Source organism: Artibeus jamaicensis, unplaced genomic scaffold, assembly GCF_021234435.1.
Source record: "Artibeus jamaicensis isolate MK-2021 breed Jamaican fruit bat unplaced genomic scaffold, CSHL_Jam_final scaffold_612, whole genome shotgun sequence".
NCBI classification, from domain to species: domain Eukaryota; kingdom Metazoa; phylum Chordata; class Mammalia; order Chiroptera; family Phyllostomidae; genus Artibeus; species Artibeus jamaicensis.
Genome location: NW_026522049.1, coordinates 2,382,838 through 2,408,767, shown reverse-complemented (window position 1 = coordinate 2,408,767; position 25,930 = coordinate 2,382,838). Strand labels below are relative to the sequence as shown.

At 52.6% G+C, this 25,930-nt stretch overlaps 2 protein-coding genes across 2 annotated transcripts in view; one reads left to right on the top strand and one right to left on the bottom strand.

Moving 5' to 3' along the window:
* Positions 1 to 25,930, top strand: part of WHAMM (WASP homolog associated with actin, golgi membranes and microtubules) — a 273,660-nt gene that overhangs the window by 27,682 nt on the left and 220,048 nt on the right. The window lies entirely within an intron of this gene.
* HOMER2 (homer scaffold protein 2) overlaps positions 1 to 25,930 on the bottom strand; it is a 54,662-nt gene that overhangs the window by 2,294 nt on the left and 26,438 nt on the right. Inside the window, 6 exon segments of the mRNA XM_037153592.2 lie at positions 70 to 180; positions 2,010 to 2,166; positions 3,548 to 3,654; positions 6,801 to 6,893; positions 14,667 to 14,798; positions 23,530 to 23,686. Coding sequence (XP_037009487.2) covers positions 70 to 180; positions 2,010 to 2,166; positions 3,548 to 3,654; positions 6,801 to 6,893; positions 14,667 to 14,798; positions 23,530 to 23,686 — 757 coding nt within the window.

Genomic DNA, 25,930 nt, shown 5'->3' with positions numbered 1-25,930 from the left:
ACCTGCTGGGTCCTTGGGCAGGGGTCGCCCCACGGTCCCCGAGGACACCACTAGAACCCGGCCACTCACCGTCTCCTTTTCTCGGAGCTCCGATTGCAGCTCCTCGATGCGAATCTTCAGCTGGGTGTTCTTCTCCTTCTCCCTGTTTATCTCGCTGCTCTGCTCCTCCAGCTCGTTGATCTTGAGTGAACATCACACAGTAAGCAGGGGTGCCAGTTACTTACGTCAACGAGCAAAAGACTGCCATGGCTCTGCTTACGTTTTCTTTTAAAGTAAACCATAAACTAGCCCAGGTATGTCTCTTCATGCGGCTGCCCCAGGGGCTGCTGGCCCTTCCGGCAGGAGACGCCTCACTCACTTCCAGCAGAGCCGAGCCAGTCACAAAAGCTGGCCCTCAGATGCCCTGGGCCTCTGGCTTCTCTCGTGGCCACAGGACAGATGTCCTGTGAATCTATCTGCTTTTCCCCAGAATGATTTCACATCATTTTAATCACACCCTACATCATTCTGTATCAAGGACTGAGCCAGCAGGGTAGGCAACAGAGCACCACGGGACAGTGGTCCCCACACGGGACACGATGACATTTCAGACGTTTTAAACCGAGATGACCTTTCTGTGCTGATGCACCGGAGCCTGGCCCGCAGGCCTCCTCCTGGGGGGCGGTGGACGTGCCTGCTGCGTCAGCAGGCCCCCAGAGTGTGCCTTTTCTCCCTCCCCACCCTGACTGTGCAGAAGAAAGGCCAAGGCTGAGACCCCTGGCCCTGCGGTCTGACGGCGAGTGTTCTGGGGGACCAGAGTGTGTGCAGAGTCGGTAGGAGTGGAGCCTGTGTGTGACACGGAAGTGCCATGTTGGTGGCATCCCCACAGTGCAGCAGTCCTCGGGGTGACTGCACGGGTGAGGGCGGTGAGGCCACTTGCCAGAGGGGACCGGGACCAGTCCGAGGGACGTGAGCCCCGGCAAGGAGCTGCTAACGATGCTCAGCTCCGGAAACAGGTACCTAGGGCTTCCCCTCAGGGGAGCTCCTCCGGGGGCGCCTCCTCCACTCCCTGGCCCTGCTCTTTGGCTCTCATCCTTAAGTGCCCATCAGCTGTGCTTGGGGAAAGAAAGAGAGGGCAATCGACCCCTCTGGCAGGCAGATCCGCGGCCCCGGAAGGGAACCCGCAGAGTCAGCACTTGGCCGCGTGCCCCTCGCTGTCAGCACTCGGGCACTGAAATGGAAAAGTGACGCGAGGCAGTTCTGGTGCCATCTGCACCAAGCCGGGTGGTGAAACTGCGCCGAGGCCTCTGGTGGCTCTGCCCAGTCAGGAGGGCAGGTCACAGGGTGGGGGCCGGGAGTGACACCGACACCGGTGTGGCATGCACCCCTGAAATCCCTCCCTCACCCACCAGGCCGTGTTCACCGCCTGTGGGGTAAAAACATGCTGACCGCTGACATGCGGTCAGCACAGCGACCTCAGGGGATTCTCAGGCCTCCCGAAATCACCTCATCGACTCGGCCCACCCACAGGGGCACAGCGTGGTGACCAGCACCGCCCACCTCCCACTCCGAGGGCCGTATTCCTTTCTCCTCCACAGTCACGCCTTCAGCACAGAGACTTGTGTGAAAGGGTTTCTGAGCAAACGCTCCTCACCATTTCCTGAATCTGTTTTCTTCACTCGCCCCCTGAACCCCCCTCCTCCACCTCAGACCACTGGACCACAGACAGTGCTCAGGAAGGGCTCCCCGCCAAGAACGGCCCCCCCGCAGAGGGCAGCGGAGGGTGCTGTCTGCAAGGGGCAGTGCCGACGTCTCCCACTTCTCTCTCCTTTGCAATAGGAATTAACACGGTTGGTTCAATAAAAGTAACAAATCAGTTACTGAGATGGAGGGAGGTCCAAAGCAGGGAGACGGCAAGTCTTCCTCCTGCCGGTGGGGATGAAGGCAAAGTGGGGGTGAGGAGAAGGGGCCTGGCCACCCCTCCCACCCCACCCCTGCCTGCGGTCCCCCAAAGCTCCCCCGGAGCCCACCCTGTGCCGCAGCCGGTCGTTCTCGTCGCGGCAGATGGAGAACTGCCTCTTCCACTGCTCCACGCTGGTGGCGGACTCCTGCAGCGCCGTCGTCAGCCGGGCGTTGCTCTCCCGCAGGGCCTGCAGCTCGATCTCCCATTTCTTCACGTTGGCAGCACTGCCGGGCAGGGGCCAGCCGGTGACTGGGATGGCCCGGGAGGTCCGTCCCCCTGCCACTCCCTCTCCCACCCATGCATGGGCTGGCTGGGCAAACTAGTGCCCGGAGGGGCTGGCCTCTGTCTTTAGTGTGAGCCAGTTGCCTTGCCAGGCCATTTTCTTAAAGGATCACTTTAGAAAAGAACCGAATTCTTGGAGAAGGGAGAGTCAGAATGAGGCCGTGGAGTGAAGACTCCTCCTGCCCACTCCCAGCCGGGCCCTGACACTGCCCGACCCCTTCCTTCCCGAACCGGGCCTCTCAGGCAGAGGCTCCGAAGTGCGGGGCCGACCGCGGGGCCCACCGAGACCCTCATGGAACATCCCGCACCCTCTGGACGAGTTCCTGCACCGACCGTGGGGCCCAGGGACCCCGGGTTCCACACACAGGTGACTGAGGACGGCCCCGCTGTCACTGGCACCTCTGAGGGAATCCAGGTTTGAGAGTTGAGGAGACACCCCACAGGCCCGAGGGGCCCGCCGCAGTGCCCAAAACACCCGTGGTTGTCTTTGATCTTGTGTTTTTGGTGCAGACATTCTTAAAACCAAACAAACTGGAGTCGGGGGCCCCCAGACGCCGTTTGCTCTGGAGGCTCCAGGGGTTTCCATGTGCAGCCGTGACCGCAGGGGACGGGCTGGGCCTGCAGCGGGGCTGTCCCTGAGCACGGCCTGGCTGAGGACAGCGCTGCTTCTCAAGGCTTTTTACAAAAGTAAATACAGCTGTATCGGGATAATCTGCGATATCTTTCATCCCACAGCCTCAAGGACCTGGGAATGTGACAGGAAAATGCACACTTTTGGCTCCAAACAATACAGACTGAAAAAACAGAAAGGGTTATTATCTGATTAATTTCAGGACTGATGAATGAGGACTTAAGCTGATTTGGGGAAATGGCTTCACCCCCATTCCTATAATTCGCTTCTCTATTAAATTGGGATTTCAAAACATTTATTTTTAGGGCTGAAACATTTTCATTCAGGCAGCTCGCTGTGAGTTGAACAACCAAAAATAGTCCTTAAATTGCCTGATGAGTAAGAAAAGAGACTGGTCACAGCTCCGTCCTTTGAAATACCTGACAAAACCCACAATCCAAATACAGTGGCTGGGTCTAAGGGTCACGGCGCTTTCCGGAATCCTAGGCCAGGTCACAGGAATTACTCGGCAGAGACGGCCAAGCCGGGCGAGAGGGGGGCAGCCAGACGGAGCTCGGCGTGGGCCCGCCCGCCTCCTCCTGCTGGGAGCAGGCGGGCCCCTCCCAGCTCCCTGAGACGCTGCCCAGCGGGAACTGGGTCTGCAGGGATGCCCGGGGCATGGGGAACCGCACCGGGACTTGAAGCCCCCTTACCTCTGTGTCAAGGCGATCTTCAGCTTGTTGTTCTCGGACTTCAGGTGGGTGTCCGCAGGGCTGGCGTGAGAGGCCTTCTCGTCGTCCGTCCCGTTGACACTGGATGCCTGAGGGGAAGACAGGGTTTCACAGCCAGGCTCCGGGCCAGAGCGAACCACCCCACACGGCCCGCAGGGCCTGCCAGGGGCAGCAAGGCAGGCCCATGGAGGAACGGTTTCTGCGTGGGGGAGAGTAACTCATCTGACCACACACAGCAGCGAGCAACACGTCGAAGGCACCACGAACGAAGGACAAGGCCCCGGGCGTCCACGTGAGCTCAGAAGTCTGCAGTTCGGGGGCGAGAGAGCACCTGGGGCTGCTCCTCAGGCCGCTCGCTGCACGCACACTTCCCAGATCAACCTCACACGCTCGGAGAGCTGCTCTCCTTAAATAACAGACAGAGCCATGGACCAAAAGAAGAGGGAAGATTTATACTAAGGAACGAGAAACAGTGAGTGAAGAAAGAGAAAAAGCACGCAAGCCAACACGCCTTAAAGATCCTGGGCTACAGGGAGGAGGCCCACGCGCTCACTACAAGAACAGGACTCAGGTGGACGTCTGCTGTCTCCACTCCTGTTCAGCATTGTTACCAATGTTTTGAGATGCTTCCTGAGTAAGTCATCCCATTTGGCGGTCAGAGCTCATCTGCTCTTGATGAGATCTCAGCAAGGCCTTATTTAGCCTCCAAATAAGCATCGAGGGAAAGGAAGGGACAATGAAGGGGAGGATGTGTAAGTTTGACTAAATTCACATTGCTGCACTGCAAAAAAAAACCCCATATACACAATTAAATTGCAAACAAAAACCTGGGGAAATGTCTGCTGCTAAATATTTGCAGATACTGGAGGCCAAATGTTAGTATCATTCCTATACTGAAAAACTCTTGGGAGAGAGGACGCATCTGTTAGAGCTACACACTGAAATACTGCCGGATGCCGTGCCAGGGTGTCTGCCATTGGCTTTAAAACTCAGCGGGAGGCGGAGGGAGGCACAGGAGAGACAACTGGTCATAAACTCCTAATGGTTAAAGCTAGAATTCTGCCTGGCTTGGTGTACGTTCAAAAGTATCCATGTTAACAAATAAAGTTCTCGGCTCTGACCAGTGTGGCTCAGTTGGCTGGGAGTCGTCCCGCAAAGCAGAAGGTGGCTGGTTCGATTCACGGTCCAGGGCACACACGCCTGGGTTTCAGGTTCAGTCTGGGTCGGGGCGTGTATGAGGGACAACCAATTGATGTTTCTCTCTCACATTGATGTTTCTCTCCCTCTTTACCCCTCCCTTCCCCTCTCTCTAAAATTAAACAAAATCTTGTAAAACGGTTAGAAATGAAGTTCTTGGAAATCAACACAAAAAGATGAACATGTCAATTTTTTAAAAGGAAATGAATATGCAATTGACATTTACGGAAAACAATGCATAAATCAGCTAAGAAATACAAAAGGGAAAGGGCCAATAAAACACATTTTTCTTCTGTCGAATCAACGTTGAGCGGGACAAAACACTGCTCTCCTTCACGCTGGAGGGAGTCAGCGCTGCACACTTCTGCAGGGGAGGCCTGCAGTGTTCACCGGAGGCTTTTCAAACGTCCCTACTTTCAGCCAGACACTTCCACTTCAAGAACTTGTCTGCACAAAGATGCGTGAGAGTGCTCATCACAGTGTCAGTCACAGTAGTAAGACATTAGAAGCCACACGGACGGCCCCAATCACAGGATGGGGATGGAGGAAGCTCTGACACCCACAAACGCTTGGGATACTGTCTGGCCACCAAGCGAGTTTTACGAAGGGGACGTTTGGAGACCTGAGGGAATGATGGTGACTTAAAGTGAAAGAAGTTACCGGGAAAGTTCCCGTGCACTTGAAGTCTCACGTGCACTGGCTTCCACAAATCCACGTGGGGCATCTTTCACACGAGGCGCTGGGACTGTAACTCGAGACAGGTCAAGCTCTGCCTTCACAGAACACCCGAGCCGCCCGACCTCCGGTCCTAGGAGTCGGCCACGGTGGCCGGCAGACCCGGGGCTCCCCCCGCATTCTCTCCCCTCTTCTCTGCAGCACTGACATGCTGTGGGGGCTCCTTCCTGGGGTTCATGATGGTGGGACTTCTCTGCCTTCTTTGCTGGCTTGCCGCCCATAACTGGGTTCACTTCCCAAGGCTCTAGCTCTAGCCCCCCCACCACCCCTGGCTCCCCGTTACTGCTTCTTGGTGAACCCGAGGCTTCAGCTAGTTCTTCTGTGAGACCATCAGTCCTAACTGCTCACGGAGCCCAGCCGCCTCCTTGTTCTCTTTCTAGCAGCGTCTCCAACACCCGTCCCTTCCCCTTTAGGCCTGTGGCTGCCCTGAGCGGGCCATCCTCCACCCCACAGTGTCCTCACTGGTCCTCTGCCGCGCAGCCGTGTGTAACCCTCGTGTCGATTCCAGATCAACAGTCATAAAACACCTCCAGTGTCTGCTCAATAATAAATAATCAAATTAAAAACGAATGAGTAACAAACTGTCCGCCACTGAAGAATTCCAGGTCCTTTGCAGCACCCCCAAGTGCATCTCTGCCCCGCCCCCGCCCCACAGTCTCCTGCCCATCCTGCTGCCACGCATGCTCCATCCCAAACCTAAACCGTCGTTCCTGACGTCTGTCTCTACTTACGACCTCGGCACTAGGTTGAGACATCCACCCACCACTGCATACACCAACTGGGACGTCGGGAGTGCGGGGTTGTATTTCAGGTTCAAACAGGCCCATCTTAGTCCATCATAACTCCCGGGAGAGCCACATCTCCTCCAGCTGAACTAGAGCTGTTGCAGCCCCATCGCCCACCCGACTCCCGGGGGAGACGGGGCGAGGGTGTGCTGGCCCAGCATGGGCACCTGCCCTCGTCCACGGGCACCTTTCACGCAGACGCCACGGCCCACCAGGGAAGGGGAACATGCTGCCCTGTCACTGGGACGGAAACAGGGGCCTGAGAGCGCCTCTTAGGGGCCAGGGACATGCGTCCCCCTAATCTCAACAACTGTTTCCACTCAAAAACACATGACCACACCCCCGAAAGTCAGGAGTCTCATAAACACATGTCCTGTGCACACAGTGTGAGCAGCCTAACAGTGAGCAAGCTTCAAAAACACCCTGCTGCTAAATTCCTTCTTTCCTGTCAACGTGACAAGGAGCAGTGTGTCTGTCACCAACTGTCCTTGGATTTATTTCAGGGACAAGCCACTCACCTGAGAATGATTACTTGAGGTCTCGATCTTCTCCTGCGACTTGTCTCTGGCTAGTTTGGCAGCTTCTTTCACCTCCTGGAATTTCTCTGCAAACTGAACATGAAGGACAGTTAACTAAGGTTCTTCTTACCCTTACCTGTGGCTGATATTCAGAACCCACCTTTGTTATTTTGCATTCATTTTAGGCCAATAAATTCTGTATAAACACAGAAAAAGAATTTTACTTGAGACGGAAAAGGAAATGAATATAAGGAACGCCTCTCGCGGTAGACGCTGTTGGCCAAGGTCTGGCCCAAACCAGCCCCTGAGCTGCTGCAGTTTGTCTGATGAGGAAGGACGGGAACGAGCACCTCTGGGCACCAGTAACTCACACAGACACGAGGAAAGATGTGTAGTCGTGCCGCAGAAGGAGTCTGAAAAGCTGCATAATTTCTCTAGAGAGATCCAAGAACTCTTACAAGTCGACATAATGAAAAACAAAAACATCCATAAAGTTGGGAAGAAGCAACTGTTCTAGATTTTAAATGCTTAACATACAAAACACCAAAATGCAAAATAGCAAAATGAGACAGGTAGTCTGTGATTGAACCCTGTTTTGAATGGACCAACTATAAAAACTTCCGGGGAACAATTGGGGAAATGTGACCAGGGACTGGAGTAGGTAACATCAAGGAATTACTATTCATGTTATTAAAAGTGCTAACGGTGTTATGGTTATATTGAAAAACGTCATGCTTTTAGAGCCCTGGCTGGCATAGCTCAGTGGATTGAGCATGAGCCTGCGAACCAAGGGATCGCAGTTCGATTCCCAGTCAGGGCACATGCCTGGGTTGCAGGCCAGGTCCCAGGAGGGGATCCACGAGAGGCAACCATACATTGGTATTTCTCTCCTCTCCTTCCCTTCCCCTCTAAAAATAAATAAATAAAATCTTAAAGAAAAACGTCATGCTTTTAGAAATAAATTGAGGTGTCTAGGCGTGAAATGCTTTGATGTCTGTAACTTCAAGTGCTTCAACAGCGATACAGCAGGGAAAGGAATGTGGGGAATATTAACACAAGGTGATATGGACACGGGTGTTTATTATACTGTGCTCTCTAATCTTAAAAGTGTTTTAGTATTTTCACAATAAAAAAGTTCTTAAAAACCCCAGGACAGCCACACCCATCGCAGGCCTGAGGCCATCAACAAGGCACTGGTTTTAATTAGCACATACACTGTTCAGGCAGAGCACACCAGTGACAGACAGCGGTGGCGTCACAAAGCGGGAGAGCTGCGTGTGGTTGCTGAGAGACAAGGGAGCTAGCGCGCTGCAAGGCTACCGACAACCCTGGGGCTTCTGCTAAGAACGCACGGATTTCTGAGCCAGGCTCCCCTCTGAGCATGTCCACGGGCCAGCAACAGCGGTCAGCTTCGCGAGCCCATGACGAACGCTGGTGGACCAAGCACCCCGGTCAGGCCAGGAGTGGAGAAGCAGGCGAGCGAGTCAGTAAACACAGCCCTGCCGGCTTCGGATGCGGGCAGAGCCTGTGGGCGGGGCTCGGGGCCTCCACTAGCCCCTCCTACCTTGGTCTGAACACTCCCAGATGGCGGAGACGGCAGCTCAGCTCTTGGAGGCGCGGGCCACACACCTCCGGCTGCAGTGATTCCCCTCCCCTTGTCGCCCACACCCAGCACAGTGGGCCCTGCAGGCACCCACCGCCCTCTTCCCGCAGACCTTCGGCACAACCGCACCTGCATGGTGAGGAGTTTAGTGGCCTGACACACATTGACTCTTTCGCTTCTCACTGCTACTCTGGAACAGGAGTTCTCATGCACAGTTTTGAAATAAGAAAACGGACCTTAGAGAGGTTAGGACTTGTCTACGATCAAACCTGAACTTGGGCCTAGGTCTGATTTCTACAGATCATCCTACACATTGAGGGACCTCGTGGTGCTGACAGGAATGCCGAGTCTTGCCCATTGGAGCTGCCAAATATTTATTCATTGGATTTTCCATCTGCAAGGAGAAGCCCCATTGCCTTACAATGGAAAATAGAATTGAACTCACTTCCTCTTCAAGAAGAAATTTACTTATACGAGCTTTAACTCCAAAACAGGCCGCAGGAACCTTTAAGGCTGAGACAAGGCCTAAGGAACAGATGCCAGATGCGGAGCCCGGGGCTCTGGGGAGGGGTTGCGATTTTATATCTCTCCTCACCGACATCATTTAACTCTTCTCCTTCCCAGTTACAAAAGCAAGACAACAGACAACTGTTACATGTGCGTCAAAACACACATCCTACAGGACTTCAAGGTCAGAGTGTTATTATAAATAATAACAGCCTACAGCCTCTCGGAAAAGTGGGAAAAAGGACAGGGGCTCCTGGCTCTTCAGGATGCGACAGGACGAGCCGTCAGGACGGAGGAAGCCTTGCTGCACCCACAGCGACCCTCAAGCCACTCTCACGGCCGTCTGTGTGCACTCAGGAACAGCCGGTTTCACGCTGGGACTGAGCACAGGCGGCGAGAGGCCAGGGTTGGACGCTAGTGCCCTGTGGTTTACCTGCTCACCTGAGCTAAGATGTCCAAACCTGACAAATGTAGGCAAATGAGCCACGGGGAACTCGGTTTCCTCATCTGCGAAATGTGAGTGAGGGCACTGCCTCCCTGGACCACCAGGTGCTGAGAGGCGGGGCTTTGCCAGGCATGTGGCCGGGGCTCAACAAAGGGAAGCAAGGCTGCACTGGCCTTGATCCGACCTCTTCCTACAAGTGGAATGACGGCCGGGGCTTAGAACCGTGAATGGTGGTGAAAGAGTCCACAAGAGGGCAAGTTCACTCATCCAGGAACGCCTCCTAGTTTCTTTCTGTGTGGGGACACTGAAAGATTCAGTTCCTATCCTCAAAGGGACTTGGAGTCTGTAGAAGAATCTGCTTTACATTCGAGTGGGTGGCAATTTTTAAAAAGTCATAAAATAAGCTTAAAATGTCATGAAGCAGGATAAACCCAATCAGACAAATTAAAAAAAAATAATCACTTAGAAAGATGTCATGTTAGCAGATTTATGATGGAACAGGCCCTACCATTTATATAAAATTTAGCATATGACAAAGGAAGAATAATCGATGAATGGGGAAAATTATTCAATGTATAATTGAAATAACTGTAGTAAACTGGGGCAAAAGGAATTTAAATCCTTACCAGTGGGTTAAAGGGATGAATATTTTTTTAAAAGATCAAACCTTAAAAAATCTACATGCAAACAAAATGGAACATGTATCAAAATTCTGCTCAAGGAATGAAAGGGTAATTTTCTAAATGTGGAAAAAGTTTTTAAAAAACCACAGAGGTGACAGATCTGACGCCATAATAATGGAAAGCATTTGACCGTGAGAGGAGAGAGACCAGCTCAGGAGGGAAGCGAGTCTGGGGAAACAGTGTGAGCAGAGCGGACACAGGAAAGGGGCACTGTCGCCAGCACAGAAAGCGTGTGCAAATTTCCGTTTTCAAATTCTAAGAGAAGCCTTATTTAGAAAGTCACCGAGGTAGTAGCAGGGAGCCAGCTGGGCTGCGGAGGCTCAGGAAACAAGGTACAGAAGCAAAAGAAGGGCCCCTGGAGCTTAGGAGAGGGAAAGGCAGAGGTGAGGCGCCTGGGGGAAGAAGAGGGTGGCGGGAAAGGCGCCCACTCACGCCCGGGAGAGAGAGCACCTAGTGAGCACAGACTGCAAAGGAAAACGGGGAAATCCCAAAAGAGAGTGGCGAAACTGGTGAATAAAAGATACAAAGTAAGCAACTTCCAGAAAAGGCTGCTCGGCTTTGCTGAAGATGCAAATCAAAGTAATGAGGTCCCATTCTTCGTCTGCTAAATGAGCAAACACGGAGTACAGTGGTAACGCCGGGGGCTGGCAAGATGCTCCCGTCAGCACTGTGCACTGGTACAGCCCCTTGAGAAGCAATTTGCAAAAAGGTACCATGAGTGAAAAAAAATAAGCATGCCCGCTGACGTAGTGATGTCACTTCTGGGAAACTACACTGTGAAAATAATTGAGAATATGAAAAAAGGCCTTCAATATGCCAGGGTCCTAGATTTATCAGTAATAATGAAAACCTGGTAGCAACCCAGACACCTGGAGAGCCGGTCTCCTCCCAGCCCCCAACTGTTCGAAGAGAAGCGCTCGTCACTGAGAGGGGCAGATGGCTGTCCTTTGCTAAAACATCCCCTCCCTCCAAGTCCTAAGGTTTATAAAATTAATAAAAAAGCACCTGTGCCTATAAATTTAGAAGGTACGGTTTAGAAAAAAGTGTTTTAAACCTATAGCCCCATCGCCCAGATATAAACAGTAAACCACACAAACTTCTGATAGTTTTCTGTCTGTATCTATACATCTGTTACACACATTTCCTTTCAAAATGAAATTACATTGTACCTTATTTTATAGCTACTTTCGAGATCACCAGCGCGCACTCGCACTCCCAAGCAATCACCGCTCTCCCACTGGACCGTTTGGACTGCTGAGTGTGGTCCAGAAGGACGTGCTGGGGCTCATTTAACTGACTTCCTGCTGCTGGACACTTAGGGTCTTTGGGGGTTTTTTGTCTGTTATAAATGATGCTGCAAGGAAAATCCTGATGGCTGAATCCCTGAACTCAGTTACAATTATTTCCTTAACATAGATGCCTGTAAATAAAACCCCCGGATAAAGGGATATTCAAACCACAACGGTTTCTGAAATGCAGGCCAAAATCTCATTTTTTTACTTATTAGGATCATTTTCTGCAGTGGCAATGTAATGATTTTAATCAAAATAAAAATCATCATTATCATCATTGAAAATGAAAGACTATTATTTTGTTTTACTTGTGGGTTTTTTGGCATTGGCCATTGAAGACATTACGGCAGACAATTCCTAGCTGCTTAGTCAAAGTCCATTTCTCTTTTTCCCCATTAGCTTAATAGGACCTCAAATACCTCTGGAGCATTTCCTAGGTGATAAAGAATGAGAGCTGGTCTAAGGCGACCATGGCAACCCAATGGCCTGCCTTCTTTCCTTTCTGGGGGGTGGGGGGGGATGGCCTAGGGACCCAAGACTCACATGGGGCCCAGGAAGAAGTCTGTCAAGGGAGTTTTCGGGGAAGCTGGTGTGTTCCCACCCTCCTTCCTCGTGCCAGGAATGCAGGCGTGATGGACAGAGTCCGAGACGTCACCTTGTACCAGGAGGGAAAGGCCAATAAAGAAAAACACAGACGGGACGCCCAGGACCCTCAGACCCAACATCTTGGAGCCACCGTGGGGACGCCGGCAACCGCGTGCCCCCAGGTGCCTCTTCTGTGAGTCTCTTCCGCACGAAAAGAGCGACTGTATCTGCTGAAGCACTCTGAGTAGTTTCAGTCACTTGCAGCCAAAGCGTAACTAAAACATCAAGGACTAATGCCTCCCATTAAAAAAAATGGCCCTTAAGTTGGGAGACAGAAGCGTATGAGACACAGCAATGTCCTCACAGTGACGGCGATTTAAAGTGAACACGAGGGGCCCTGTCTGGTGTGGGGTGGGGGGGAGGTGGTTGGGAGCTGTCCTGCAAAGCGAAAGGTCGCCCATCGATTCCTGGTCAGGGCCCGGGCCGGGTCCCTGGCTGGGGGGCGTGGGAGAGGCAGCTGGTCCCTGTTTCTCTCACACATCGATGTTTTCCTCCCTCTCTTTCTCTCTCTCCTCCCCTCTCTCTAAAAATACACAAAATCTTTACAAAATAAATAAAAAATAAAGGGAACATGAAGGTACAAATCCGTATCACAGAGGAAGTAACTGCAGCGGGTCGAAAGCAAACGCCGTGTGTGTCAGGCTCTGAAGGCCCCGCCCGGAGCCCGAGCACCCGCACCTGCACCCCCGTCACAGCAGAAGGGTTTCCTGCTCTCTGCCACGAATGACGCGGAACCAGATGTGGACGGTGACCTCTGCAGGTCAGCTGCCGGAAGCATCCTGGACTCTAACAACGGGCTCATTCCCACGTTGGGCCCTCCTTCCGGCAACTCTTCCCTTCCCCGAAGCGCACACGCCCCTCGCCATTCTTCAGGAGGCTGAGCTGTGGTGGCCTCCCAAGTGGACAGGCGAGTCCCCGTTTACTGCTTCAGATGAAAGCCCATCTGAAGAGCAGAGTGTCCCTGTAATTTACTTGCTGGCTTGTGCTGTAAAGTGGTCCTCATTATGGAAGCAGTGAAGATCAAGGTATCTATTTTCTTTCTGGGGGGTGGACAGAGACGTGTGAATAAACGTTCGTGAGCGGGAACGTCCGCACCAGTGCTCCCTCCTCCAGAGCAGTTACGGTGTTTGACCACCACGTCCCCTTTCGGGTCTGTGGGTGGCTGCGCCGTGGCGTCGGGAAGCTCCAGCCACAGCTGTCCCCTCAGCAACCCGCCTTGGGAACCCTTGAAGCCCACGTCCCCTTTGTGGTTAACTGCCACTTGCCGAGACTGCCAGCTTCACTTCGTGGTAATTTATCAGTGTATGGCGAGTCGCTCCCTCAAAGAGAAGGGAAGAGTTGATTTGAAATGCTGTGGACAAAGGAGACATCTGGGTGCTTATCTGACAAGTCTTTGTGATAACGGCAGGCCACCGTCACGGACCAGGGACTCCAGCGTCCGGCACCCGGGAGGTCAGTGGAGTGACTCAGGCGGACAAGCACTCGCCCTTAATGATGGGACACTTTCTTCTGACAGGGAGAAATGACAAGTGGCCACACTTGGGAGCAGGCACAGCTTAAGGTCTCTCCAGCGCTCAGAGGCCCCCAAAACTGAGCTTTAACAACTCGTTCTGATTTCCGTTTGGAGTTCTTGCTTCACTCCACTCTTTCCATTGGAACTCTTCCCCACTGTCCCTCCTACTTTGATTCCCCAGACTGAAGGCACTGTCCCAGGCAGCCAGGACTGACGCTCTCAGACAGCCCTGGGTGCCTGTGAGCTCAGCCCCGGGAGGGACCCCGCCTGCGTGACCTGAGGGAGCCCAGCCAGGACTTCCTCTCTGACAGGAGCACCCCTCTGATACCAGACAGAGGTTCTGGTATCATTCTAGCAAGGAATCACCATCATACTTATTTCCACTTCAAGTGTATTTTCTCTGATTCTCTTCATTCCAAAAAACAGCATCACTATCTTCCCTGAGACCTGGATTTTAAACTTTCCCTTGGATTTCTTGAGCTACTCTGACATCCTGCCAATAAGTTCCCATGTCACATCAATTAGCCAATCTTGCTCTCAATGAACACATTCTTAACAGCTACAGCGCGCTCTCCGGCCATTCTAACAGGAAACCTACTTTCCTAAAACGAGCTTTTGGCACCTCCCAGGAACCGGGGAGGCGTCTCCGTCAGCTTGTTCCCTCGGGGCCCGCGACCTCCAAGTCCGGGATCAGTCGTCAGATGCTCCTCCACACCCCTGAGCATCTGCGCAGCGTGTCCCAGACCCTCGGACACGCGAGTCAAGGCGATGTGCCCTCTGTCTAGGGAAGGGCAACTCACACACAAAACACCGTGTGACCTATACCTGGGTGGGGACTGCGGGCTGAGACTGCTATTGGGTGTCACCTTGCTCCCGATGTCTAGGGCTCCTGCTAGAGTCAGCGGTGGGGACAGCTGGCCCAGGGAGTGGGTGACACGTGGGGCAGGAGCACAGGCAGAGCTGCTGCCTCGGGCTCTGAAGCAGCCTTCGTCAGATACGCTTTCCCTTCCCAAACAGCATCCCCGCTTCAAGGAGCCTGATATTTCCCCGAGGTCATCTGCCCCCACAGCCCCACGGTGCCAGAAGGGGCCAACTGCGGGTGGAGAGGCAGCCGGCTCACTGGGGCGCCGCTCAGCCCCTGGTCGGCTTGTCCCGTGCTGCGGAGAGGACCACGTTACCTTCGTCAGCTGCAGCTCCGATGAGAACCCCAAACCGAACACCGTGTTGGCTCTGCTGTCGGCCCACTGCCCAAACTTCTGCGATGTTTTGGTGAACGTCATGTTGGGTGTGATTGTGCTGTTTATAATCACCTGCAGGAGAACAGGCCAGAGAGCAGATATATAAACACCGAGTTAGACAGGGACGCCCCCAGAGTCTGGGGCTGGTGAGGCCGGGGCCCAGTGCTCAGAGCAGGCCCCACTGCCCTCCCGACTGGGTTCGCCCGCCTGACTTCTTCCGCTGCTGGCACCTCCCGTGATGGGACCAGTGTCAGAGACTCAAAAACAGACTGCCAGGCTACAGCAAGGCCTTACAAGTGATCAGTGGGAGAAAGTCTCCCCTAAGTAGATTTTCCAAAACTGCTTTTCATTGCCCCAAAGCTGCCATGTCACACGTTCCCAGGAGAACTCCGCGTACATTTTTAAGTACCTGGTGCCCCAGTGTCCAGCTCAAACAATTTAAAGTCTCCACAAGCAACTGGGGCTTGCTGCCTCCCAACAGAGAGGGGCGGATTCGCCCCAAATGGGACTGTTGTGGAAGGCGACTCACAGGGACACTAACCACACAGGCATGAGCTGGATGCAGGGAGCTGTGAGGGACGGCGCAGGGGCCTCGTGCTGGCCCCCACCCCTCCTTGGCCTAAAGGGAGCACGTGGCGACCTCACAGGAGGGGAGGCAGCAAAGCAAACACCTTGCCTCCCTCCCTTTGATCTCCTGCCATGGGCCAAACCCAACCAGAAGCCAGAGGCCCCAGGGGCCCAGGGAAGTGGTCTGCAGCTCAGCCTCTCAGGGACCAGGGCAGGGTGAAGGGGGGCGGAGCAGGAACCCGGAGGGAGACAGGACGGCACCCAGCACACGGAGCCTTTCTTCGTTCAACACACACTCGCTGAGCAGTCACTGAACGCCGGGCGTTCTGCCAGCCGAAGGCACAAAGAGGGTCCAGATTCCTGCTCTTCCAGTCGCAGGTGGTCAGGAAGAGGGCAGAGACAGGTAAACAGTCACCTAACAATCGATGTGTTGTAAAGTATCAACAATAAGCTTACTCTGGCAGGGATCCTCAAAAGCCCTAAGACTACAAGAGACACTCAAGAAAAATGCCCTTGGACACAAGGGATCCTTGGGTGTTTGCTAAGCAGCGGAGCTCAGGGGTTACTTCCTCATCGTGTGGCTTCTCGTGGTCTGAGCGGGGGCAGTAGCAATCTGAGTAAATTTTCTAAAGGACAAACTTACTAGCAGTTTTATTTATTAAGGCTACATGTATTCTCAATAGTAAACTCTGAATACTTACTTTTTAAATGGATAAAACAAGGAAGAGAAAACATTTCTGAATGGCAGAGCCCTGCTCTCCTTGGTAGGAACTTCAGTCAATCCATTTGCTCAAGGACAGACCTGGACAGATTCCCACCTTAATTAATAAAGGCATCACGGCAAGAAGTGACAGTTGTCACTAGTGAAAGTGTCATTGCAATGTATATACACAAGAGCCCACTGAGTCTGCTGAGGAGGCATGAGCTCAGGAACAGACCCTACTTCAACTAGTAAAACAATTTTCTGAAGTTAATATTAATTGCAGCAACTACTGTTTATTGAGCACATGCTGAGTGCTTTGCTTATGTCAGCTCAGCTAAACCTCACAACAAGGCTAAGAGGCACGACCATTGCCATTTCACAGGAGGAGAAAGGGGGCGGTGAGTGGCGGAAGACGGCGTCGTCTCGACAAGGAGAACTGAGCCTCTCGCAGTCTCCTAGGCCCATTTCCTGTCCCCACACACCTGAACGGGGCGGTCACCACTGCAGACCCAGAGCAGACAAAGGTCTGCCACTCCCAGAACACAGACCGCTCGCCTTGCAGGAGGACCTCTTCGTCAGAATTTTGCAGTGGGGGTGTCTCTGTCCTCCGAGTTCCCCACTGACAGGCTTGCTCTGAGAGGGAGGGAGAATGGCTTTGATCTCGGCTTAGCACGGCCCCCTCCCACCCTGTCACCCACACCAGGATGTCCAAGCATGCGCCAGAGACAGGCTACAGGATCCCACAGGCGGGAGGGCAGCCGAGGAGGTAAAGGAAGCCTGCTCCTTGCACCGTGTGGCTCTTGCCACCCTTCAGGCCGGTTCCTGCAGGCTGTGCAGTGCCCTGGCTGTCTCCTGACCGCTCGCCGAAGGCTCTGGGCCTTCTGCAACTTCCTAGATCCAGGGAGCAAGAAGAGGGGGAGGAGGCTGAGGAAAGGGGGAGAGAAGCCATCATCTACTCCTAGAGGATCCTCCAGGTTCCCGCGACTCGGCAGGGGCAGCGCATCTGAACAGTCTCCAGGCTCTGACAGTCAGCCCATCACTACGAGCAGTGTGACAACTGCTGGCTGCTCTCCCAGGAACCCCAGCGCGCTGACCTTCTCAAAGCGCCAGACTGACAGCAGGAACGATCGCGCTGCCAAAAGTGCCCAACCGCAGAGCCTCCTTCATTCACTTCCTACCAACATGGGAACTCCGCCCTGTGCCGCCCTGGGCTCTGCCACCAAGCCTGAGTCCTCCTGAAAAGCTGGCCAGAAGAAGCCCCGAAGGATGTGCGCCTTCTGTGTCCCCGGATCACTTCTGGCCGACCGCTCTGCACCTGGAATCCACCTACAGCTCCTGCTTCTCTTTGAGGCTCTGATTCATTTCTGACTTTTCGCCCTCCCCAGCGTGAATGCAGAGGTGAAAGGAAGTGGGTGTGGATTAAAAGACCTTTTCTCTGCGTTGGGTCTGCGGCGGGTGAGTGCCCCCTTCAGGTGCATGGAGGGGGGGCATCCTAGGGGTGGAGGAGAGGGGACAGGACCTGGGGACTGAGGGAGGCTTAGTTCTGGGCAGGTGAGGGGAGCCCTCTCTTGTGAGACTGGAGAGAACAAGGACATAAGTTATAAGCTTGATTTCACTAGTAATGTGGAAATGACGTTACCATTATCATACACCCACCAAATTCAACACATGTCTGAGGGTACTGAGGGTGGGGCCAGAAGAGGGAATGATGGGAGCTCACGGAATGGCAAACCCACTGTGGAACACGATGCGGCTTTCTCTGATACTATTAAAAGTGCCCATTCCTTACTGCCCAGCAATCCCAGTGCTCAGTGTATACCCAAGAGAAAGCTTTGCGTAGATAAACGACAGGGAATGGACAAGAATGTTCACAGTAGCAGCGTTTACAAAAAAGTAAATAAAAAATACAGTCCAACACCGGTTGAATGGACCGACTGTGGTACATTCAAGCAGTGAAATACTGCCCGGCAGTGAGAATGAACCAAGGCTGTAGGCATCAACTTGGATGAACCACAAACATTTAACACGAAGCAAAAAATAAAAAGGAAGTAAAAAAAAGACAACATACAGTATGGGTCTCGAGTAGGATTCTATTTACATAAAAGCCCAAAACATGCAACACTAATAATATACTACTTAGTGCAAGGATCAACCAACTAGTAGACCTCTGGCCAAGTGCACCTGCAGTCTGCGTTTGTGAATAAAGTTTTATTGGCACAGGGCCACAGCTACTTGTTTATGCACTGATCCATGGCTGTCTTCTTGCCACAAGAGGAAAGCTAAATAGCTGCCACAGACCACATGGCTCATTGAAAAATTACTATCAGCTAAATGGTCATGGAAAAATAAACTTAAAATAATTACTATCAGCCCCTTCAGAGGAACAGTTTGCTGACCTCCGGTTTAGGGATACACACACGGATGGCAGAACTAGAGAGGATAGTAAGGGACTGCTTCGTGCAAATTCCAAGCGAGTGGCAACCTCATGAGGGGCGGTTGGCAGCAGCATGTACTTGGGAAGAGGCCCAGAAAGGGACTCGGAGGCCCAGGAAAGGATGGGTTTCCTCAGCTGGGCAGTGGGTACACAAGTGTTTACTTTTTCTATCAGACATTAAATGATACACATGAACAGTGACCATGAAGTGCACGAAACGATAACAAAGTTGTCAGGGAAGCTGGTGGCCGCAGTGAGCAGAGGCTGGGGAAAGAGGAGGTGGTTGCACACCGGGCCCGGGAGACTGTGCTGGGGGCAGAGGAAGCTGCTGAAACTGCGGGTTCCAGCCTCGGGTGGGGGGCAGGGGGGTGCTCAGCAGTCTATGGGTCACAGGGGTGGAGGATGTCACCCAGTGGGAGGGGACAGAAGGCCATGGGAAGAGACCCTGCTGTCTCCTGTGCACAGCCCTTCCTCTGGGTGAGTCATCTCTGAGGCCTCCCAGGGAAAGGCTTGGTCCCTGCAGATCTGGGGCTGTGTCTGCAGAAAATGCACGGAACACCTGTCACGAGAGCTCCTTGGAGAAGCTAAAAGCGAAGCTCCTCCAGACTCCAGTCCTCCTCCCGACTCAGGAAGCAGCTTGTCACAAAATGGGAAAGAGGTCCCCAAAATTCCCTTTCATGACAGGTCTTCCCCAAATCTAGGGAGAGGGAAGTTAGAAGAACTTGGATGTCTTCTACAAGAGTCTGGGACCAAGTAATTACAGCAATTAAAAATTATGTTGTCTGTTTCCAAAGTAGGTGTTAATAGATGCCTTTTTTCCTTTGTTTTCGCCACAGTCTGGGAAAGAACAAAACTAATGTTCATTGAAAACCTACTGTGTGCAGAGAACCTTCCAAATGCTTGCTCTTTGAACAGAAGGTGCCTGTATTTACCCAAAAGAGGAAACCGTAGTGAAAGTGGAAGACGGGGCCCTGGCGGCATTCTTGGATGCAATTTCACATTTCCAGAAGAAGACACCAAGCAAGTCAGATTTCAGAGGCTTACAGCTTCAGAGCAGTCACAAGTGGGCAGCACTGGGTACCCAGCAGACGCTGCTAAACACTTCTAGAATGGATGGGTGCCCAGTAAGGTCTCTCTCAGTATAGGTGTCTGTGATCCCGTAAGCAACTGAGAACCAAGGGCAGCAGCGCCCGGGCCAGAGCACCCGGGAGAAACGCCTGCCCTGGGCCAGTCTTGTCCACAGGCGCAGGCAGGTTCTCCTAAGAATGGCAACGACTGGCTCCTCTGTGAGACTGAGCGCTGCGATGGCTCAGTCAACAACTGCTCTGCAAGTGGAGTCCTTTAAATTAGAGCTGGCGGTTCTGCCCAAAACTCGCCGTAGGTCACACGACCTCTGGTGCTATGATAGCTCACAGCAGTGCTCCGGAAGCTGGGTTTGTGCAGTGCCCTCACGCGTCCCCCAGCTGTCCGTGTACAGGGCCGACACCGGTGACATTCTGAGGCTCTGACCCTGATTCTGGCATGGGGCTGGGACTCCAAAGACAAGCCAGACCTGGCTCCCATCCTCAGAGTGCCACCATTAGGTAGCCTCATGCACAGAAATGGGTCCATATCACGCGCTACAGCCGGGCAGTGCTGGGCAACGCACGGCAGCGTTCCTGCCTGTGCACGCCTCCAGCAGCAGCAGGGACTGACGCGTGAAGAAGCATTTGCTCTGAGAAGGAGGCACGACCCAGTGTTTCAGGGAGAACGAACAGCAGGCCTGAGCACAGCCTCGTCCCATGATGAGCAGCACCAAGCGCTCTCAGGGGAAGGAGAGACCTTCCACGCATCCAAGTAAACAGGACAGAGCAGAGGAGCCTGCTGTGCCCTGTGTGGAGTGGCAGCTGCTGGCGCTGCTGGCCGCACCTCCTCCCTTCCTGGGGCTCGTGCCCTGCAGGCTGCCTGAGGCTGGCTCTGCAGCTGAGTGTGCTGTGGTCTCTGCTCACAACGACCTCCAAGTCCCTCCCACACCAGCAACCTATTACTGAAGCACGCCCTCCTTCACTTGGCGGGGTAGAGCAGGTTTCCCCTCCAGCCTCCTGCCTTGGGAGGGGCAGCTGGCCCGGAAGCACCAAGCAGAGGCTCCAGGTCATGGACTTGATATGGCCAGGCCAGCAGAGAGAGGCAGGACTTGGGTCCTAGAATTGCCCAAGGGCAGAGGTGCAGCCCGTGGGTGAGGACGTAGCCCCAAAGGCTAAATGCATCTGACCCTCTGTCATCTCGGTTCAGATCAACATCTGGGACCAAAGGCCTGAAGCAAAGTGGGCTGTCCCAGTGTGGCAGTGGGAGGGGGGACAGTGGTGGCCAAGGGCAGCAAAGAGCCCTGCGAATGCATCAGCTCAGGACACTGCACCCTATTCTGGTCCCTAGGAAGGGAGAACTCCATCTGGATGATGTAGGCCAGGCGGAAGTATGGGCGGGGGGTTATGAACTTGGCCATGGGTGCAGAAGCGGAAAACACGGAGACCAGGCAGGTGGCAGGAGCTGCTGCCACCCTGGGAGGTCACCGTCCTGGGTTCCTGCTCTGCTTCCCCCAAACCCTGCCTGCCCTGTGGGGCAGCTGGAGGCACAGGGGGAGATGGAGACCCAGGCTGCTGGTTTTCCCTGCTTTACGTGTTGCTGAGGCAGCGCTGGGAACTCCATCGGTGCTCTGTGCTCCCCATCTTTGGTCCCGAGTGACAGTCACAGTAATTAAATGACTGAAGCCCACCCACCTCTACCATCCCACACCCCCTCGGGCCTGTGCAGCATGAGGCCCCGCCACGGGTCTTGTGCCTGGGTGGTAAGGCAGAACTCTGGTGGGCTCCAGGAATAGCAGGCAGCCAGGTGACACAGGACGGGTGGCCTGAGACCCTCGGGCTCCACCTCTGAATTCCAGGGGTACCCCACGACCTGGGTTTCCAATTCCCACATTTTAGGTGACTCCGTGACTTGATGGACCCCCATAGGGGGCCTAAATTAGCCCTACACTGCAGCGAGGGGTTGGCCCACTCTCCTGTACCTCTCTGACGTCTCACAGCTGACTCTGGCCCATCTCCAGCATGCTGTCACAGCCTTCAGGACTCACAGAGCCACACGATGCGGTGGCTGACACTTTGACAAATGACTAAAAGCCCGGTTAATAGGCCTGAAGCACTTTCTCTAAGAAAGTCGTTTTACTTGCATTTAAGCTCCATATATCCTTGGATAATTCAGCTGATGGCAGTGCCAGCCCATCTCAAGGATATGGCAATAAAAGACAATGGCGGTATCACCATGCCTCACAGAAGAAGAAAAAAAATAAAGGTACCTTCCCAGACATTGAGTCCTTAAATTCAAGTGCCACCTACCTACCTCGGGCCAGGCCCTTGCACTCGGTCTGAGCGCTCACCAGAACCCTGCCACCTCTTACCATCCTGCTTAGGTAGAGGAGAAGGCCACTGCCCGTGTCTCTGGGGACACAGGGGCCAGACCGGCTGTTCCACCTGACGCACTGCCTGCTTCACGGTCTGGTGTCAGAAAGTTCGCCTTCCGGCTAGGGGGACGCCTGCCAATGCCTCAAGGACAAGCAGCCACCTGTCAGGCCCGGTCACTGCCTCCCTGGACCTCAGCTGCAAAATGAGGGCTCTGGGCTCCCTTCCTGACTAGGAGGAAGGGTTGTGGCAACTGGAAGGATGAGAAAGAGGATCGCGGGGCCAAGCAGATAAAGGTTGCTCTATGACACTGAGGGTACAGAGTGCACAGGCTGCGGAGAGAGTTCCGCCTTCGAACAAGGAGCCTCATCAAGAAACCAGCAGGTACCAGCAGGCTCTCACACCTTTCCTGGGGCAGCAGTGTGTGTGGGGTGGGGCCTTCTAACGGAAGCTTCCCCAGCCTTCCAATTCAGGGTTGTGAGGCTGGAGGGGGAGGAGCTTACAGTCAGTCCCCAGCTCCCCCTGCTCTCAACTTTCTAGAAGTGCTGACCTAGAGGCAGCGGGGGTGGGGGGTGGGTAACAGACTGCAGGAGGGGCCTGGAGGGTCAGATGGCTACTGCAAGGTCTGAGCAAAACTGCCGGGACCAGAGTTATGGCCTTGAAACAAAATGTTAGGCACAGGTGTGAGACCCAAAAGACGGGTTCCTCTGACCAATCCCAAAAGGAATGACTTTCTGTTCTTTCTTTTCTTTCTTCCAAACTTCCTCCCTTTCTTTTTTTTTTTTTTTTTTAGCGCCAGTGATTGAGAAATGAAAACGAAGAGGTGGTTTAGAGGGGAAATAGGGGAATTCAGCTTCAGAGAAATTTAATTTCAGGTGATAGCAGATAATCCACATAAAAAAATGTCCAGCAGGACGAAAACAGATTAAAAACAGAAAAAAATGATGAAGTAGCATCTACTTTTACTCTTTTTTTTTTGCAAATTTGGTGATACTTTTACTGATATCCCTTTTTTATTCTGCTTCCATATGCAGACCAGGAAAAAATTATTTTAAGAAATACTGCAAAACCATTTATTAAAAGCAACTTAAGAACCCCAAGACCAGCTGAGATGGGACAGCCGGCGGGGGCCAGGGCGAGACCAGCCGGCATGCTCGGGCTGAAGGGAGAACTCTTTGGAAAGCAAGGCGGCCACGTCTGTTGAGAGCAGTAAGGTGTTGATATCACTCCCAGGAACCTGTCCTGAGGACATGTGCACGAGAAAACAACAGGTATGTTCGATGATCAAATGAGGGCACTGGCTGCCTGAACATGCTCATTATCTGAAGTAGTAAAAAACTGGAAGTCACTTAAATATCTAACCGTAAAGGGAGAGATTAAGAATATTATAGGGCCTTGGTGGAATTGTTACATGGGCGCTGAAATGCTAGTTATATAGACAATGGGGTAACAGGGAAATCTTTTTTCTTCATTTGCTGTAATTTTAAATGGAAAAATAAAACCCAACCAGGCTCTGTGATTGTAAGACATTACTGCAATAACATCTCTGGGGAGGCGGCATGATTTAGGGGTGCATCCTTTTCCCTCCACTTTTCGAATCCATCACCTTGCTTTAGATACAGCCCGGGTGACTGTGAACATTGAAAGCAGCTGGCGGGGCGGTACCTTGGCTCCATCCACGCTGATGATCCGATAGCTGTTCCTTATGACATCGTAGAAGTAGGAGACGGTGACGGCCTGCTTGCTGGCGGGCACCCAGTTCTTCTTGGTGTTGGGGTCAATCTGGAAGACGTGCGCTCGGGTGGTGAATATGGGCTGTTCTCTGCAAGACGAGAGACGGGCTCGTGAACCGATGGAACACAGCTTTATGTATCATTTATGATTTACAAGCCATCTACTGCCCCCCAAAGATTTTAACAGCTTAGAGGGAAAGATACATATGCATGAGGACAATTAAAATTGAAAAAGGGAAGGGAGGAGAAAGAGAGACACCAGAGAGGCAGTTACTGAAACTCAATACCCTGAGGCTGTGGGGCCACTGGCCTAACAACCACTTTGCTTCCAATGCACCTTCTTGCCCAGGGAGGGTTTCTGCATCCAGGCAGGTGTCTGTCCTGCTCTTCTTCTGACATCCTGCTGGCGTTTTTAGGAATTTGAAACAAATTCATTTTGGGAGATTCTGCAACAAGGTTAGGATTTTGCAACCCATTTGCAACTTCATTTATTTCTGTTAAAAACTTCTTAAATTCATAGCATCTTACAAATGCTGCATTCATTCATAATTGACTAAGCCTTCGAGTTTCATGTTTCCAACATATGAACTTACTGAGTTTTATGTGAAATTCACCAAATCCATCTCTTTTGCTATTCTTGCCTCTGTAGGGCTGCTTTTTCACTCCACATACCTGTAAATTCTTTGTGAGAACCCAGTTAGCACATTATCTATCTCCCTGCTGAGTGGGGAATGAGTTAGATCTTGGTAAGAAGCACCAAGAGATAAGGCAGATGTATAAAATCGTAATGGACTTCACCGTGTTTCATACCATAAGGCATCTATGTTCACAAAACAACCAGAAGAAACAGACTCATTACAAAATATTTAATTTCAAAAAAAGGATCTTTAGGCAAACTGGATCAGAAATCCTTGTAATTGTTCAAAATAAGATAAAATGGAGGGGAAAATGCCACCAGAATGTAAAAATCCTCCCATCACTCATTAGAACACTACAGAGTTAATAAGTACTTATTAGAGACAGAAATTAAATCAAAAGGTAATGCAGACAAATTAATTTTTTAAATCATGACAATGTTAAGAGACATGACATAAAAGAATAAAATACCCTCGTGGAGACAAAAATCAAAAGGGAAAAGTGAATTTTAAGTGTTCTGGTCTCCAGTGGAGTGGTTTTATGCGAGAGCAGTCTTTGAACCCATCTTGACGACAGGAGACTCGTCACAAGAAAGCTCTTTCTAAGGAGAGGGACTTTCTCCCAGAAAAGCAATGTACCATTCGAGTGTCCTGCAAGGGGGCCTGAACACCGCCGTGAACACCAGTATCAAATGTCAACTGCGGGTGCAGAGAAATGCAGAAACTGTGTGCACGGCTGCTTCTCTGAAAGAATAAAAGCCGAGAGCACGTCCTTCACACGGCAGCGGCTCTGAGAGGCCGGCACTGCGGAAGAGGCATGGAAGCCAGCCTCCCCCTCCCGGATCCCGGGAGTGAGGCAAGTGCCTCCGGGAATGTGGATTACTACTAGGACGCTTTTCTTCCCTCAACGGTACCCAAGTTCACGCACCCACCCGCACCTGCGGTCAAGGGCAGCCTGAGGGGAGCGTGTGCGTGTGAACACAAGGCTTCCTAACCGGGCCCCGCGGGCAGTCTGACATCTGGAGGCCCAGCTGTGCGGCTGCCAGCCCGGGCGCCGTATTCAGCTAATCGTTGAAGTAAGTGCACCACGACAGAGGAAAACTCCTGCTCACGTGGTGTTCTCTGGCATTTGTGAGAAGAGGGAGTGTTGAAAGGGCAACGATACGGAAGAGTTTTTAAAAAATCGAATTATGCTAAAATCTCTGCCTCCCTATGCAGAGCACTAGCAAGCTGGGCAGGGGTCTTCCCTGTGAAGGACCGGGCTTTCAGACCTTCGTCCCTCGTGTCCTCCACACCGAGGAAGGGGCATCGGATCTAGTTTTAGCGCCCTGAGACCTGTGACAGTAATTAGCTGGAGCACTTCATCTCAGAACACAAGTGCCCCAGCCCCAGCTTGGCCCCCAGGAACCTGGATCTCCAGGGCAGGGGCCTGAGTAGCTCTGTTCTTCACAAGAGCTCCCAGAGATTTTTATCCTCAAGGAAGCTGGGGAGACACTCATATTAGACATTATCAGATAATCTAGAATAAAAATGGAAGAAGTGACAGATATAGCCAGCACCTCTTCTCCAGAAAAACACAGGTGACTGTGAATGACACAGAATCTCTCCAGAATGTCCCCCCACAGCCCAAGGGGGACACCAGTGGGACCAAGAACAGGATCTTTGAGTGCAAAGGACGGGGGAAGAGCAAGGGAAGGC